Source organism: Nanorana parkeri, unplaced genomic scaffold (genome assembly GCF_000935625.1).
Source record: "Nanorana parkeri isolate BGI_ZX_2015 unplaced genomic scaffold, ASM93562v1 scaffold56, whole genome shotgun sequence".
NCBI classification, from domain to species: domain Eukaryota; kingdom Metazoa; phylum Chordata; class Amphibia; order Anura; family Dicroglossidae; genus Nanorana; species Nanorana parkeri.
In genome coordinates, this window is record NW_017306324.1 from 1,638,741 (window position 1) to 1,656,352 (window position 17,612).

Here is a 17,612-nt window from a genome sequence, read left to right on the forward strand (position 1 = left end):
TATAGCCAGGGGCATAACTACAGATCACGGGGCCACATACCAAAAATGTGATTGGTTCACCTTGACCTCTCTGAGCTGTGAGTAATGATGCCAAGATCCCAAAGACTCCTCTTGTGCATCTGAAGTCGTCTCTACTTTGCAGACTTTACATGGTATTAGAGTTGTCAGCCGCCACCACTTCAACTCGCAGTCATACAGCACTGTGTTATCTCCACATGTTCTATGCTAAATTTGCCTCAACAACCTAATGGGGCCCCCTTCCACCCCCGGGCCCCATAGCACCCACCCAGCCTGCTATATGGCTATGGTTACGCCACTGTATATAGCCACCGTACTCTATTTTTAAGATAAATGTCCTGGTCATCTTTTACAAAAATAGCCATACAAATCCAAAATTGATATAGAGGCACTCACGGGTCGTACAGCGGAGATAGGTCAAAGCATCAGCATTTTATTATCAACATTTTCACGGAGCTCAGCCCATCCTTATCAAGATAAAGATATCAAGATCAAGATGGACTGAGCTCTGTCAAAATGTTGACAATAACATGTTGATGACTATATATACACATACATCTAAAACAAAAACTTAAAAAAGAAGCCTACAGATCGCCTTTAAAAATCGGTCACCTCTAGACTGGTGTCTTCTTCCATCGCCTTCTCATCTGCTCCATCCATCATGGTATCTTCCCGTGAGAAGCGTTCAGAAACCAAACCGGCCCGGGCTCTCTCTCTTCCTTTCTCTCACTGTGCAGCAGGTGCACCTGCAACATACAAAGCACTTAGACATAAAAAACCTCCATCTAATGGCAATATTGCGCACATTGTTCAGAAGACGTCATCGAGCAGAGGACAATGGCACATTCAAATTACTTTTATTGCTGTTTTGTTTCATAATACTGCCCTTGTTTACAGTGACTGTGTCACGCTCTGTTCTGCGCACACACAATCTGAGCCAGATACCCTGCGTAGAGTTTATTGTGTGTTGGCTGATTCCATAGTAGACTTTTCTTATGACTCCTTTGGTTTTAGCAGTACATATAAAAAGTAAGCAGCCTCCTCTCAATACAATATCCCGATGGTGGAATTTCACCGGTATTACCAAATTACACATTTTCTACAGAAAGCGCAAATACCGGGCACAATACAGATGGACTCAAACATATACAAGTTCCTTTTCAGCCCTTTCCCCTCCCCCAAAGGTATTACTCTGTTATATAAGTAGGGAATACTCTTGCCTTCATGAAAACCACACACATGTTGAAATGGGAACGCGAATTGGGGAAGATATTCTCTGAGCAACAATGGTTGAAAGACATTCAAATTTCTTATACAAGCACCCGCTGTGCCTCTCATTGGGAAGCGTTTTACAAAATGCTCCAAAGATGGTACCATATACCTTATAAATTGTCCAAATTCTCCGCCTCCCAATCACGAGTTGCTGGAGACTATACGGCGACATCGGATCTCTAGCCCATATTTTTTGGCATTGTAAATCGTTACGCTCCTTTTGGAACAAAGTATTCCAACTCATTTCCCAATTTACATCCACCCCTATCTCACCTTCTATTTCACTAGCATTGCTTCATATCGACCTGAACCTACTTCCCCCATGCTCTAGAGTTATCGTTTCCCATATTCTCTATGCAGCAAAGTCTTTAATCTCACGGCAATGGCTCTCCCCCTCTCCTCCTAACTTCTCAGAAGTGAGCCAAATGACCAATCTACAATGCTCATACAAATGTATGTACGCATACAAAAATCACACCTTCCATCAATTTTATAGACAATGGTGTAAATGGCTTACAAGCTCCTATTACTCACGGTGACCATACATATTCAATAGAATTTCGTGGTTTATTTTCTGTTTTTAGCTTGTTTGTATTGTTTTGTCTGATACAGGGGTATGGAGGACCAGAGCTACGAGACGAGGCTACTAAATTTAAACATGTTCACATTAGAGGTGAGGAGATTAAGGGGGGATATGATTTCCATGTACAAAATGTTTAATGGTGGTAGCAACATTAGCGATAAACTGTTTAAAATTAACTCCGTTACAAAAACTAGAGGCCATCACCTAAAATTGGTGGAAAAAAAATTCCAGCACAAGGGGCGGAGGGGGTTCTTCACAGTAAGATCAGTTAGGGTCTGGAACTCACTGTCACAGGCGGTGATTTCAGCAAATAATGTGGAATTGTTCAAGAAACTTTTGGACGATTTCTTAAGGGACCGTAATATACAGGGGTACGGGTACTCCTAGAATGAGATCCTAATAGGTTGGACTTGATGGACTAATGTCTTTATTCAACCTCAAATACTATGTAACTATGTAACAGGTGTCACTGAACTCATTGTGTCATCTATGCCGTGCCCTACTCTCTACATAGCATCTAGGACATGGACGCAAATGCATGACGATCCATATGTATGTACCAACTGAAAGTTCTGTATCTGTTCTCTATTCCATTATCAAGGCTGTTTTGTCTTCCTTATGTTGTTAACTACGGTACATAACAAAAAATTTCAATAAAATAAATATTGTTGAAGAAAAAAAAAAAGTAAGCGGCCAATGCTAGGCTTTCTCATAAAACCAAGTATGCATTACAGATACTGTATCAAGAAATCATCCTGTATTAATTATGTATTTGTCAAACACTCTGTTGGTACTTAATACATTGTTGATTATATGTTATGCTAAAAACAATAAGAGATCAGTTATACTCATTCAATGGACTGACGGAAAACTGTTATGAACTGTCTGTGAAGGTTCTCATTCATCCAGGTCATGATATATCTGTAAAAAATAAGTCAAGGCAACTGGACTTGCTGTATTTCTCTTGAAGACCTTTCAATGGTCATCCGACCAGCTTTCTCAATTCAGAAGGATTTGTACAAAAATGATCTGGGAATAAATATGGTGAAATATGGTGAATGTTGCTCCAATCCACATAATCTGTTAATTGCAACCAGCATAGGGTTTAGAGACCTCATTGAGGTAAGGTGTTGATTGCATTTGCAAAATTGGACAGTTAAAACTGTTATATATGTATAAGGAGATGTAATAATAAAGGAGAATTATTACAAAAAAACTAGTACTGACCCAATCTCTTGGGATGTGCTCTTTTTTTCTAAGGTTATGTTCCAAAATAAACATAGGTGTAGGATGCATGCAGTAGATATAGAGAAGGATAAGGTAAAACAAAATCACTTTTTTACAGTCCTCCCCTTTTGCCACAATTGGTCTCATCTGCAAATAGTTAATAGGGCTGACAGTAAACAGAAAAGCATCATTCTGAACGATTGCAAAGCTGCAAGAAAGTTATCATTCCATGCCCCCAGATCTATTGGGACAGTGATGCTGGCCTCCTAAGGTCCACTTTTACAGTTCTTCATGCCTTCTTCAACGCATACTGCAATTGGTCACTCATTACTAAAATGGGAATCTGGGTTAGAAACTGTCTATTGTTCAGGCACATTGGTGGAGTCCAAATGGGCCTACAAGACATTACACATCAGCAAGTTGAACAATCTGACCAGGTGCTATAAAACTGAAATTGCAAAACTTTTTTTAATAGAATCGAAAAGGGTTGGGACCTAGTTGGGTTTTCTACTGGCAGGAGTCACCCTCTCTATTTGTCCTGCAGAAAAGCCAACTCTCGTCTCTGTGCTCTTGGCTGATCTTTACAAGGCCCCTAATGCCTTTCATCTCAACAATCTGATGTACCATATCCGTGTGCAGGTTCTGCCTTGCTGGGCAGTCGGACAAGGAAGAAATCGTAGGATTAATTATCCTTCAGGCCCAGTTAATGATGACCATTGTCACTGGCACTGAAAGTGATGGGAAATCCAAAACTTTATGGCTTTCCCTTGAATAGGAATAAAAAGAAAATGTTGTAATAGAGGCAGCTCTCTAACAGGGGAATTCCCCTCACTCATTTCTTCTCACTTCCTGTTGTGTCTCTGGGACAGCGAGTAAGAGAAAAGCTCCTCAATGGGACACACATAACAAAAAACAAACAAATGTGGCAGATATTTTAGCCAAGAATAATTTTGGGTTAGATATAAAATCAGGTGGTATGATCCCATTATCCCTCATATTCAGTAAGGAATATTGGCCAATGTCCCACAAGACTCTCCTAATCTTTGTCTACAGCTAACCTAGGAATTGGGTCAATTCCAGTGGCACAATGCTTGAGGTTCCAGGCAATCAGAGATACAGTGGGCTATTGTGACAGCACACAAACAATGGCTTATTCACAGGTGATTCCTTTTAAAAAGCTCACAATGACAGCAAAGACGTAATAAAGAAGACACAGAGTCGTTTCCCAGGACCTGAGCGCTCACAGTACAACCACTGGATAATTCAGTAGCCAAACTCCAGTCTCTGTGTTGTTGGCTGACCTTTACAAGACAGCTAATGGCCTTTACATCTTAACAATCTGTTGTACCATATCTGTGTGCAGGTTCAGGCTCACTGGGCAGACGGACAAGGAAGAAATCGTAGGGTTAACTATCCTTCAGGCCCCGTAAATCCAACTCACCTAGAGAACCAGTAACGTGGACTTGGCAGTATATTCTCATGTAAACAAAGGTGCCCCTAGCATAGCCACCACAGGGTGGGTGGATTGGGTGCCGGTTGTCACGTTCACTTAATTGGGGGGGGAGTGTTGGCTTTGGATTGATGGAGTGCTGGTGGTGCATGCTCTGGCCCTCATCCTGGGAGTGCACCGCCCAGCTCTGGCCATCACTTGTTGATGTCACTAGTTCGAACAGCTGGCCAGATTGTCCCAGGTTGCTAGGAGCTGGGAGAGGAGATGTGTATGGCCTTCACACATTCTCCAGTGGTGTATTTTAGCTTGGGGCTGCCCTAGGCAAGACGAAACCCGGGCACCCCACACAATCTAAATTTTCCCCAACTCCTTCCTGTTTAAGACTTTTTGCGTAACCACCTGTCAGTCACTGGATACAACGCACACACTGTATCCAGCTTTTGACAGGTTGCGCTATTAGCGTAGCAGGGAAGCCGGGGTCTCTGGTGGGCTCTGCGAGGTCTCTGTTGGGCTGTGAAGGATATCTGGTGGGCTCTGCAGGATCTCAGGCTGCAAAGGCCACCTGAGACCATGCAGAACCCACCATAGTTCCCACACAGCCCACCTAAGACACTGCCCATCATATATCCTGTAGAGCCCACCTGAGAACCTACACAGCCCACCACAGATCCTGCACACCCAACCTGAGACCCTGCAGAGCCCACCATAGACCCAACAGAGCCCACCACAGATTCTGCACATCCAACCTGAGACCCTGCAGAGCCCACCATAGACCCCACAGAGCCTACCACAGATCCTGCACAGCCAACCTGAGACCCTGCAGAGCCCACCATAGACCATGCACAGCCCACCAAAGATCCTGCACAGCCCACCTGGGACTCTGGGCTGTGCAGAATCTATGCTGGGCTCTGCAGGGTCCCTTTCCCTGCACACGTGCGCTCCTCGTACCTGCGGAAATCTAGTTTGCTTGATTAGGCAGCTGAGCCTGCCTGATTCTGTGCAGCCAGGCTTGCCTAACTGTTTTGGGGGCGACATTTTTTGCCACCCCCTTAGAAAGTGCCGCCCAAGGCCGCAAATGCTCGTTTGCCTTGCGATAGATACGCCCCTGCACCTGGCTCTTAGCAACCTGGGATGCTCCGGCCAGAAAGGCGGCAGCAGGCACACTGCAAACATTATGCAGCAGAGTGGCCATACCCTCTGCCTAACGCCCCCCCACGTGACCCAAAGAGATGCCGCCTGAGGCAACAGCCTCATTATAGGGACGGCCCTGCATGTAAACATTTTTATTAAACCTCAGCTCCAGCCAAATGTCTTATGCTAGCTTAAGTCTTCAGAAAAAAAATTATGTGCATAAGTTGTTTTAACAAATATTTTTAAATAACTCGAAATATGCGCTCAATGAACTTACACCCTGCTATACTATAAAATTAATCTTAGACCATAAAAAAAAAAGAAACATGTTTTCTGACACTTAAATACTCGGGGCACCAACTATAACCCGCTACTATAAACCAACAGATGTCATCCAGAACTTGCATTCGTTTTATTGTGTGTAAGAAACACCTCATGCTGACAAGGAAGTAGAACAAGGAATGGCAAATATAAAATTTTGCAACCTGCCTACAAAAAGGCACAATTAAGATCTCTGACATCAGACTCCGTGTCTGCCCTTGAAGGACAACAAGTATGCAGGCAAGAAGGAAATAAGCAAATATTAAAGTACACACTAGGGAGGGTAAAGTAAATGAACTTCTTCTGCCAACACACAATATAGGCGCCAAGTAAAGAGACAAGGGTTCTGATTTTTGAAGCCGTGATAGAACCTAAGGCTTGCTTTATTGGCCTCTCAAGCAACATTGTTGCATGTAAAAATATTACATGAGAGGGAATTATACCTTAAAAGGAAAATATAATTGGTTGTATAAAACTTATATATACAGTATATACTGTATATATACACACATATAGATTATACATACACAGTATGTATAATCTAAGTTCTGCAAATAAAAATTAAAGACTTGAAAAATTATCCCCTATGTACTCTGGGTAACCTATAGAAACAGCACAACAAACCGCTCGCTTTGCAAATTCCTTTGTCTGATTGAGGGCTTGTTCACACCATTTTCTGGTCCAGATCTGAAGCAGATTTGCAGACGCGGTGCAATGCGTGCAGCGCGTCAGTATGCAGATTCTTGCTCGGAGGTCACTTCCAGCCTTCATCAAAAGTGGAGCAAGAATACACTTTTTTTTCAGTTAGCTGCACTGCGGTGCGTTTCCGGCGCGTTTTCGACACGTTCGTATGCGTTCCGGGCCAGAAAAAATGTGACATGCAGTATTTTTTCTGTCCGGAACGGAAAGCACTGCGCTGGTGTGAACTGGAGCCCATAAAACACATAGGGATACATTGTGATGCGTTTTTAGTGCAGGAACTAACTGTTCTGGTCTGGACAGAATCCGGACATCGTGTGAACAAGCCCTCAAACTTGCCACTGAGCTGTCTGATAAGAAAGGAGTCCCTGCTGACCCCCCAAGTGTCACTGCGACATCGTTCTGTGTCAGTGTGTCATTTTTCTTGGACCTCAACTGTTAGTGTGACATTGTTCTGAGGGACAAGGCGTCAGTGTGACCTCGATGTTATTGTGGCCTTGTTATGGGAGCTCAAGTGTAAGTATTGCATTCATCTGGAAGTCCAAGTGACAGTGTGACATTATTCTGGGAACCCAAGTGCCAGTGTCACAGGTCCTGGGAACCCAAGTGGGAATTCTATTTTACTGAAAACATAAGTGTCAATATGGTATCGTTCTAGGACCTCCATTGTCAGCGTGACATTGTTGTGGGACCCCAAGTGTCAGTGTGCCATCATTGTTCGAACACCCCAAAGGTCAGTTCTAGGATGGTAGGCATCAGTGAGCTGTTTTCTAAGGTCCCATGGCCAGGAATCCAGATGTGTTTCATCATTCTATGACCCAACTGTCAGTTCTGGGATCTCCAGTCTTTAATGGTCAATGGTCCAGTGTACCATTGAGCTGAGATGCCAAGCACCAAAAGGGAACCCCTAATGTGCAGTGCTGCATGCATGTTGCAGGTCTTCGACTTTGAAACTGTTGATGTCAGACACATCCAGTCAACAAGCATTTTAAGAAGGAAGTCAACAAATGGCAATTCACAAACATTTCATGACAAATGTACTGGAAACCAGACAAAGAATTCACAGGTTGGTGACACTAAACTCAGAGGATCTGTGCTGCAATTCTTTCCTTGTGCACTTTGCTGAAGTTCAACATTCACGTGAAGTTTAAAGTTTACATGTTGTAAAACGGGGCCCCAAGTTAAATCCTAATGTATTAATTCACCTTGGACCTATGACGTGTTTGCAGAGCAATGTATTCTCTACCCTCCCATGGCAACGACAGGGTTACTGCAATAACTATTCAGGTAGCTGCTGCAGTCCTTATCAATATACAAACATGTCCTAATCTCTCTTTGCTCTTTAGGCAAACAGCTCCATGTATCAAAGGTATCCAAGAAAATTGATTCTTTTTTTTTGCTGATAGACAAGAGCTCAGGATGGCCAGAGATACCAGATGAGTCTTTGTCTAGTCTACAGACATATTTCAACATGCCCCAACCTTTCCAAAAAATCGCTGAGCTGACCCTTGAACCAAAATCAATTGATCCAGCTAGGTTGGATCTTCCTCATTCACTGCTGTTGTTTTTCCACAGATAAACCAAGGCCTAGGGGTATCTATTAGGGCTCCATCTTCCCCCTCCATAAGTATAAACATGCATGGTCAGGTCAACATCTAAGGTACAATATTTGCAAAGAAATCAATGAGGAAAGCATTTGGTAAAACGTAAACTATGAGGTTGTGCTGACTAAATAAATACCAAACATGTCAAGCTTCAAAATGGCATGCACCCGTGAAATGATGGAAAAAAACTCTGGTACCTCAAATTGTCCATATGTGACGCTTCGAAAGCCTGTGCAGGTCATCAATTTAGAGTTAATTGTAAAAAATGGCAAAGTATTATTGCTCTATTTCCTGCTTAATGAACAGTGTTTCCGTTTTTTTATTATTGATTGGTGGAAGGGGTAATCCAGTCCACCACAAGAAACTACCATGTGTAGACATAGCGAGGAATAGCGATTATAACAAAACAATTATATAGGACCTCCTGCCCCCAGTTATTAAGAAATGGGCTCTTATAGTTTAACTAAGGATAGCTAACGGAACCACTAAGGCCTTAAATACTTTTAAGTGGGGGGGGGGGGGGGGGGCAAGGACTTGAATATTTTTTTGGGGGGGGGGGGGGGGGGAGTACTGTGTCGATATTAAAGACAACCAGATAATTGGCTGTGATGCACATGATATTTGACTGTAACAAATTATTTCTGTATAAAAATGGAAAACCAAAAAAACAATAAAAACTTTGAAATACAAAAAAAACAATAAAAACACAAACACAATAATACAAGTATTATTGCTCTTACTCCGGCATGTGCAACATTACCTAGCGTGTGTGGTTGCTGTTTTCATATGTAGGCACACCTAACATGTTTACATTTGTATCTGCGTGTATGCGAGGGAACTTTAACATTTTGTTTTATTTATTTATTTATTTTCATTAACTTTTTAATGTTTGTTTCCTTTTTTTTTTACACAACTTTGTTGCTACCACAAAGGGGACTGATAGTCCTCTACGTGATTGCTTATTCCTTTTGACAGGTGCTCTTGAAGGAGACAGTATGGGTCTTCAAGACCCTTAATGGAACCTTTGCAGTGAAGCTGATCAAACACAGATCTGTAGCTGGGGAATGACAGCTCAGAACCTGGAAGTGGACAGAATCACTCTGCTCATACCAAGCCGAAGGTTTGTCCATTCTTTGACTAGCATGGGCGAGGTTAAAGACAAGTGGTAAAAAAAAAGCAAAATAATTTCTTTTTTTAATTTAATTTTTATTTCTCGCACAGGGCGCCTAAAGGCCTAAGGCCGGCCCTGTGTATATCTCTCTATTATCTCAGCGTATTTTACCTGTGGTTGCTCTCCCAATGGGGAGAAGAGAGTGGACAGAGAAGGGGCCAACAGTGGGTTGGGCACTGCATTCAAATTTTAAGGGCTGCCTTGCCTCTAACCAAGAGTGCCCACATGTGTACTGAGCTGTTTAACTCCATATGGGCATTTTGGAGGGCTCTTGGCAGGGGTCAGAAACACTACATTTAACCAATTAGATACAGAGGGGGATTTATCAAAACTGGAGCAGACGGAATCTTGGACGGAAGTTGCCCATGGTAACCAATCAACTTTTTTCTTCAATTTGTTCAGTTAAACTATGAAAATGATGAATGAAAGATAGGAGGTGATTGGTTACTATGGGCAGCTGCTTCAAATTCTGTCTGCTCCAAATCTGATAAATTCCCCTTGCTATATTTAGTGGGGGAGGGGGGACACCAAAGGGTCAGCAGTGGGCTGAACACTACATTACAATTTCTGGGCTGCCTTGCCTCTAAGCAAGAGTTCCCTCATGTGTATTGAGCTGTTTAACTCCGTGTGGGCACTTTGGAGGGTGCTTGACTGGGTAAGCAACACTACATTTAAACAATTAGACATAGAATAGTCATGGTTGGGCCCCCTGACTTCATGGGCCCAGGAGCAGCTACACACTCAGCACCTCCTATACCTAAGCTACCAAAACATTTTTGTGGAATTAATTCAGAATTGACTAAAACTTGAAAAAAAAAAACAATGGCTCATTGTACATGTGCTTGTGAGTGCCATCCCAGAAGAAATGCTTTGTTTCACTGTATTTAAAGGCACAGTACAGACTTGGGAGCTTTGCTGCAGTTTGTTTTTTGAAAAGTCCTCCATGGTGCATCTTCATCAGGCTTACCTGCTGGGGTATCTCCTATAGGTTAACGTATGTGAATTGCATTACTGTTTACTGGGGTTTCAAAGGAAACCTGGGACAGATATGAAACTACGTTCTTCTATCTTTATCTCCAACATTCTCTAATATGCATGCGCGTTTCAAGTCACTGAGAGGGGAGAATAACTATCTTTGTTGGACCTGGTGGCCATTGTCCCCCTACTCTAGCCAAATGTTTTGGCACTTTGATACACAGAGCAGCACATATTTGCAGTTAAATACAATAAAATGCATTCAGGAACATACACAAAACCAACAATTCTCTTACAAACACAACATTTAGGACTACAGGTGTGAATGAGCCCTTGTACCTGGCTGTCTCTCCAAATACATGACATACCTTTAACAGTGTTTCTCCATTAGTAGGGCATACATCTTCTCCTACAGACCATCTGCCTTGTGTTCTTCTACCTCCAGCTTGGAAGCAGCTCTGTCTCCGCAGCCTCCCTCCAGGGATGGACAATCCGAGAGCTCAATGGTTTCCTTTGTTTATACACCCCACACCTGTGTCTGCTCCGGAGGACAAGTCCTGCTTGTCACAGGGAGCCAAGTGATTGTCCTTTAGTTCCTGAAAGCTGCCGGTGTCAAATTTGTAGTGTAACTTTCATGCAAATAAAGCTGAAGACAAGGAGAACTTGTGCAAACAGAGGCGTTCCCGGAGCCACGGCTCTGCTGCTGCGTGGTCCAGGAATACCCAGGTGGATAGAAGACACCACATGGCTCGCCGTGTCCCTGCAATACCAGGGAGAGCGAAAGCTGTGTGCGATGCCGTCATAATAGTTACTTTGTAACTCATTAACAGCAACACAGAGAACAGAACATATGTTGATAGAACATGATGGTAAATGCTAAGTAATATAAGTGCTTGTAGTCATTAGTTGACAGTAGACACGCAAGCCGACAGAAAGTTCGTTTCGTTTTTGGTTTGGATCCATTTGGACTTTTTTTTTTTTCGTTGTAAGATCCGAAATTTGGATCAGTTCGATATTTGGATTTCGGATGGATCTGATATTTCGCTTTCGGATCTGTTCGGATTGAGTTATTTACAATTATTTAGAAAAACAGCAACGGATCCCCCCCAATTGATACCAGATCATTTAGGTACGGTAGGAATTTTAGGGGGGAACCCAACGCCAAAAAAACAAACAAAAATAAGCGCAGGGTCCCTCTTATAATCCCTTACCAGACTCTTGATCTGAGCAGCAGGAAAGGGGGGGGGGGGGGATCCCACCTCTGTCCCAATACCAGGCCCCCAGGCCCGTCTCCCCTAAATCTCTTGGTGAGCAAAGTGTACAATCTAATTTTACAGTCTTGTTTGGAATTACTGAAACTAGGTCATGTGAGGGCCTATCTAAACAATCCATTCAATTCCTATCCAATCTGGGAGGCCCTTGCAGTGTATTATTAATAAGAGACCTAAGCCCCAGTTCACGCCTGAGCATTTTGTTGCATGCTTCCTGAAGCGAAACGCTCAACATCAAAGATCCTATTGTTTTTCAATGGTGCTCATTCACGCCTGAGCATTGCTGCCTGTTGCTTGTAGCTCAAAGTGCAAAATAGTACATGGGCTTCTTGAGACTTATCAGAAATCCAGTCTGGGCTCAGAGATGTTTGCACACAGTGGCGCGCAATCCTGCGATAAAAGTTCCAGGTAGGCGCGCATTGGTACACTAGCTTACTTACGCGCAAATGACGGATAGGCGTGCACACATTAGCGCAATGTTGCAGACTCAGGCTATTTAAACAGAGACGAGCATGGAGCCAGTTGCTGCATGGTCGACACCTAGTGCCTGCATTCCTTGCATCTGATCCTGGTACATGTCTTCCTGTGTATGAACCAGCTCATGAGCAACCAACTTTACCTTTGTCTTCTGATCTGGTACCATGACTCTCTTCTTCTCTCCATGTATGACCCTGGCTTACAATCTTTAACTCCTCCCTTGATCATCGTTCCAGTACCGCTAAGACACTGCTTCCTGTGTATGACCTCGGCTTATGAGGGCCAGTGCAGACCTGATCGTGCAGATCGACAGTCGTGCACAATTGCAGACAGCGATTGCCGCGCGGCCCTATTGATTTCAATGGAGCACATCCGCGCGGCAATCGCAGAAAAAATGTACATGTACCTTTTTGTGCGATACACGATGCACGGCTATTTTAGTTTAGATGCACAGGCAGAATCGCGGCGGGAAATCGCATGATCTGCCCAGTGCGACTGGGGTGCCATTAGAAAATAATCGTCAGTGATGCGTGACTCCGAATTGCCACGCGGTATCGTGCACGATTGCCGCGCAGTCACAGGCTCTCTTTCTGCTTCTGATTCTCCATATGGCGCCTGGAATTCCTACCGTGTGGTGTCTGCATACCTGATCTGCGTTCACCTACTCTGCATCATCCATCGGCTCTAGCCTCCAGGGGTTTCCGTGGTCATCCTTATCTGCTCAGTCTCCAAACAGGTATGTGATACTTCTTTTCAGGCAGAACCGCACATTTCTGGTCCTATAGACTGTAATCGGAGCGCCAGAAAAATGTGCGTATTTCCCGTGATTATGCGTCTAACAATTGTCTCCTCTTCCTAGTGACTAGATTTCCATTGGCTAAAACAAAAACAACCAAGCCTGAAACTGGCTGAAAAACATGGGAAAAAAGAGCAAAAAGGAGCTTTAAGATTGTCTGACTATGCTCACACTCAAGTGTGAATGGGGGCTCAAGGAGATTGTACAATCATTGTGATGTGTATTTCCAGCTTTAGAAAACCTAAGTTGCTACTGTTTTCCTTGATCCTGTGCAGGGCTCCCCCTCCACCCCATTTGCCCTAAAACGAGCCATTGTTTTTTACACCTCTAAAACAGGGGTGGGGAACCTACAGCCTTCCAGCCGTGGTGAAACTGCAAATCCCATGATGCATCTGTCTCTGGGAGTCATACCTGTGGCTGTGAGAATCTTGCAATGCCTCATGGGATTTGTAGTTTCACCACAGCTAGAGGCCCTGAAGCTCCTGTTTATTAAAGCCATTGGCCAAGGATATATTATTATATTTTACAGAAGGTGAGTGGGAATATTCCACTGGGGGCACTTGTTACAGTCCCAACTGTCCAAGGGATTTCCCCCACTTGTTGTGCCTCTGGGACAGGAAATAAAAGGAAATCTTCCTAATGGGACACAAAAAAAACCTGGCAGGTGTATGAAGCATTATGCAGGTAGCAGCACGTATATTTGATGGTTCATGTAGTACGAGGGTTAAAGGCATAGTCCACGTTTTGCAAACATGAGGATTAAAAAAAAATGTGCACTCATCTATTTTTTGCATTGGAGCCTGCAAAGCATTGCAACTGTAATCAGTCGATGGCGGATGCAATGCTCAGACTCCTGCAGACCATTCCTCCAGCCCCAGGTCCATACTTATGTACGGCTCTTTGGTTATGGGTAGGGTTGCACAGATACCAAGTACAGTACTCGATACAAGTACGAGTACATGTACCGATACTTTTGAGCTCCAAGACTAGACTAGAGAAAAATTCAAAAATTAGGAGGCCGCTGTCATTTTTAAGGAGCACACGGAGCTCCTGGGATTTGTACATCTCTTTTCTAATGTGTGATTTTGTTTTTATAAATATAAATAAAGGGATGCACAGATACCAGTTTTGCGAGTACGAGTACTGGTACTTGCCGAGTACTTACAAGTACTGATACATTTTTGTAGTGCCTGACATGCAGTGTGTTGTGATGCCATTCATGTTGAATGGATATATTTCACTGCACACACGGTTGGCACTGTATAACTCCTGTATAATAATAATAATAATAATGATATCAAACGCACCAAGGCTCTTGCATTCTAACGTTTTGTGTGACCCATCTGTGCATTAGGGTGTTGCATTAAAATAAAATGGTGCATGTTAGTTGTTCAATGCATTGGCAACCCATTGAAAATTAATAGGCTGCCTTATTGCAATGCATGGTCACCATGCAATGACTCCATGTTACAGTGTCTACCTTCCCGCAAAACTGTGAACATTGCACTGAGCCGAATCATTGGAATAAATGCAAAATATAATCGATTTTCTTCTCTGTGCCTTTAGCACCGGATATTCACCATCTCTGGCTATCACCAAGCAATGGTCCTTTCCTGCCACCTTTCTGCCATATAATAGATCACAGCGGACACATAATCCGGGGGTTTGGAATAGCACTCGTCTCTATTCCAAGTCTAGGAGCCAATCTGGACTGGACATGTGACCTCGTTCGACGTTTAGATTGTTTTCTTTCCCCAAGTATGAGAAGAATTCCCCGAGCGCAGTTTTATCACGGGACACAATGTCATCTATAGATGTAAATGCCGAATCATGCTGAATCAAACAGTTGTTCCCTTGGCGCTACGGAAGGCCAAATGTTGTATCTTACGCACCATGTTCACCTGTGCAGAGTATTTCAACAATTCCGTTATTTGCTATTTAATAAAGTAAATGTAGACTTTAACCAAATGATATTTACATTGCTAATACATTGTGTATCATAAACAATCACCATGATTTTTTTAAAGCATCACTGTCAGTTGCCCATAAAAATCCTGCAATACGGGAGGTCGCCTTTGCTCAGTCCCAGCACTGAAGCCTTCATCAGACTCTTCGGCATTTGACACTTCCAGGTGTGTCACATACCTGTGTCCCCTACCACGCACTGTGATTTCATCCTCCGACCCCCACGTCACAAGCCTGTGGTTACTTGGGGGTTAAAGAATGGTACCTCCTTAGCTCAGGTGAAACAGGAGTAGAAATGTTTGACCTGGGGGCCAAATACAACCTACAAGCCCTTTTTTGGGTAGGGATTGTGGGCTAAAGAAACTGTACCATGCAAAATGTGCCACGGTGCCATATTGATTGGTAGGCATGGTGAAAAGTGGGTATTTTTATAGGGCATGGTTTATTGTGACGCATCTTTCAGCATTGGCTTCCTTTGCCGCTCTCGACATCCAATCATATGATATTTTAGGGCCACCAGAAAGTTAGTGCTTGAAGACTTCCCTCTGCTAGACTGTGATCACAGATCAGAACCTGGAGCAGGTAGCTATATAATGCCCAGCATGTGTCGCTGACTGGAGATTCCACTCTGATGGATGTGTGAATGGTGAAGGATCTTCACTCAGGGCCACCATGCCAAAATATCTTATTAGTAGTGGTCCAGGGGCAAAATGCTCCTCTGCCCATCTGCCCAGTTTTCCCCTGGACACAGACATCTGACACTGATGGAAATCTGATGGAGGCTTCAGCACGGAACTGAGGGAAGGTAGGAGGACGCACAGGCCACTGGAGGGATGAGTATAATACTTCTTCTATTGCAGGGAACATCCTTTAAAAGAGAACTATGGGGTAAGTGTTTTTCCCCATAATTCCCTTTAGGGTAACGGTAGGACATTAACTAGCGTCCTCCCGTGACCCAAAGCTATAGCTCGCTGTATACTGAAGCCCGTGACACACTGCACGCAAAGCCGCGCAGAACGAAGCAAAGCTGTCATGTACGGAGCTCATTGAAGCTGATCAAGTACAGATCGCGGTCAGCTTCTTCTCCATCTTCTCTAGCCGGGGAATGACAGCTCAGGAACAGAAAGTGATGCAATCGGCGTCACTTCCGGCTCCATTCAGAATTTCCTAACATTCTAACATTGTTTCTTTTGTAACTTTTTTTGTTCTCCTTTTCATACTTTCATAAAACCAATGCTAAAAATTCCTGCCGGCCTCTGCAGGGAAAGGGTTAATCCGGGCAGAACGCCGGTTATCATCCTGTACGCACTCCTCGGATTGCTTCTCCTGAACTGTAAACTGATAAAAACCTATAACAGAGATCACATACCGCGCCTTATCTCCTGATTATCACTCATACCACCCACCACCTTCACCTACGTCATCAGTCCTTTATTACCAGGAACAGGTCAGTCCATACATCCCCATTGTGGGCCCCACTGACTGAGCATATGGGATATACTAAGAATGAGAACTACACCCGGCATTCAGGAGAAGTGGTACTGTGCAGCAGGGCTGTAGATAAATTTTTTTCCTGGGGGGGGTTCAGCTTCCTCAAATTATAAGACTTTATCCAGCAGACACACAAAGGTTTGAAAGAAATATACCGGCCATATCATTCCTAAACCAATCCTTTACCCTGAGCAATACCGATTTTGCTGTTTGACACCATATGGATAAAAACCATGTTTTAAAAGACATAATTGGTACCAATTCACACAAACCGCTTAGTATACTTATTGGGATTTTGTTTTTACCAAAAACATTTAGCAGAATACATTTTGGCCTAACAAAGGAAGAAATTTGATTTTATTTGATATTTTGTATAACAAAAAGTTGAAAATATTTTTCCCCCACAATTTTTGGTCTTTTTTCATTTATATGAAAAAATGAAATAAAAAAAATCAGCGTCAATCAAATAGCACCAAAAGAAAGCTCTATTTGTGTAAAAAATTAGGCGCCCGGGGGAAAGTCTTTTATTAGCGCTCCCCCAAATCAATCCATAGTTCAATGCTCTAGAGCAGTGCTCCCCAACCTTTTTATCGCCGCGGACAGAGTGATTTCAAGCCTACACCTACATGGTGGTTCAGGATAGGTGCTGCCACACCAAAAGAAGGGAGCACAGAAGTGTGTCTAAATCCTCTGACCCACCATGGAGGCCCACCACATAGCAATGCATTATACAGCAATGCAGAATACCACCAGCTATAATGTGGGCTGTGCGGAGTCTCAGGTGGGCTGTGCGGAGCGTCAGGTTGGGCTCTGCGGATTATTATTATTAATAATGTTTTCGTTTAATTTATTTTTTCATTTTAATTTATTTTTACTTTTATTTCACTTAAAGGGTTATTAAACCCTCCGTTTTTTTTTCTCCATATATCTACTGCTAGTAAGCAGTAGATATATGCAAAAAGTGTTAAAAAAAAAACGCTTTGAAAAGGGTTAATCCTTACCTGTGTCTTCCCCGAGCGCTCCCATCCGAAAATTTGAAAATTCTCGGGCAGCCGCAAAGCATCTTGGGGTGGGCGTATGCACAGTTCACATTTTCGGCCGGGACGCGAGGAGAGACACAAGGTAAGTCTGTGGACACGGGCACCCGCACCGGGCAGGAAG

At 43.4% G+C, this 17,612-nt stretch overlaps 1 protein-coding gene across 1 annotated transcript in view; it reads right to left on the bottom strand.

The window, feature by feature from the left end:
* LOC108804395 overlaps window positions 1–11,208 on the bottom strand; it is a 15,728-nt gene extending 4,520 nt beyond the window's left edge. Inside the window, exons 1-2 of the mRNA XM_018576110.1 lie at window positions 10,820–11,208; window positions 631–764 (exon numbers count right to left, since the gene is read on the bottom strand). Coding sequence (XP_018431612.1) covers window positions 631–681 — 51 coding nt within the window. The 5' untranslated portion in view covers window positions 682–764; window positions 10,820–11,208. The remainder of the gene's footprint in view (window positions 1–630; window positions 765–10,819) is intronic.
* Window positions 11,209–17,612: the final 6,404 nt, after the last annotated feature.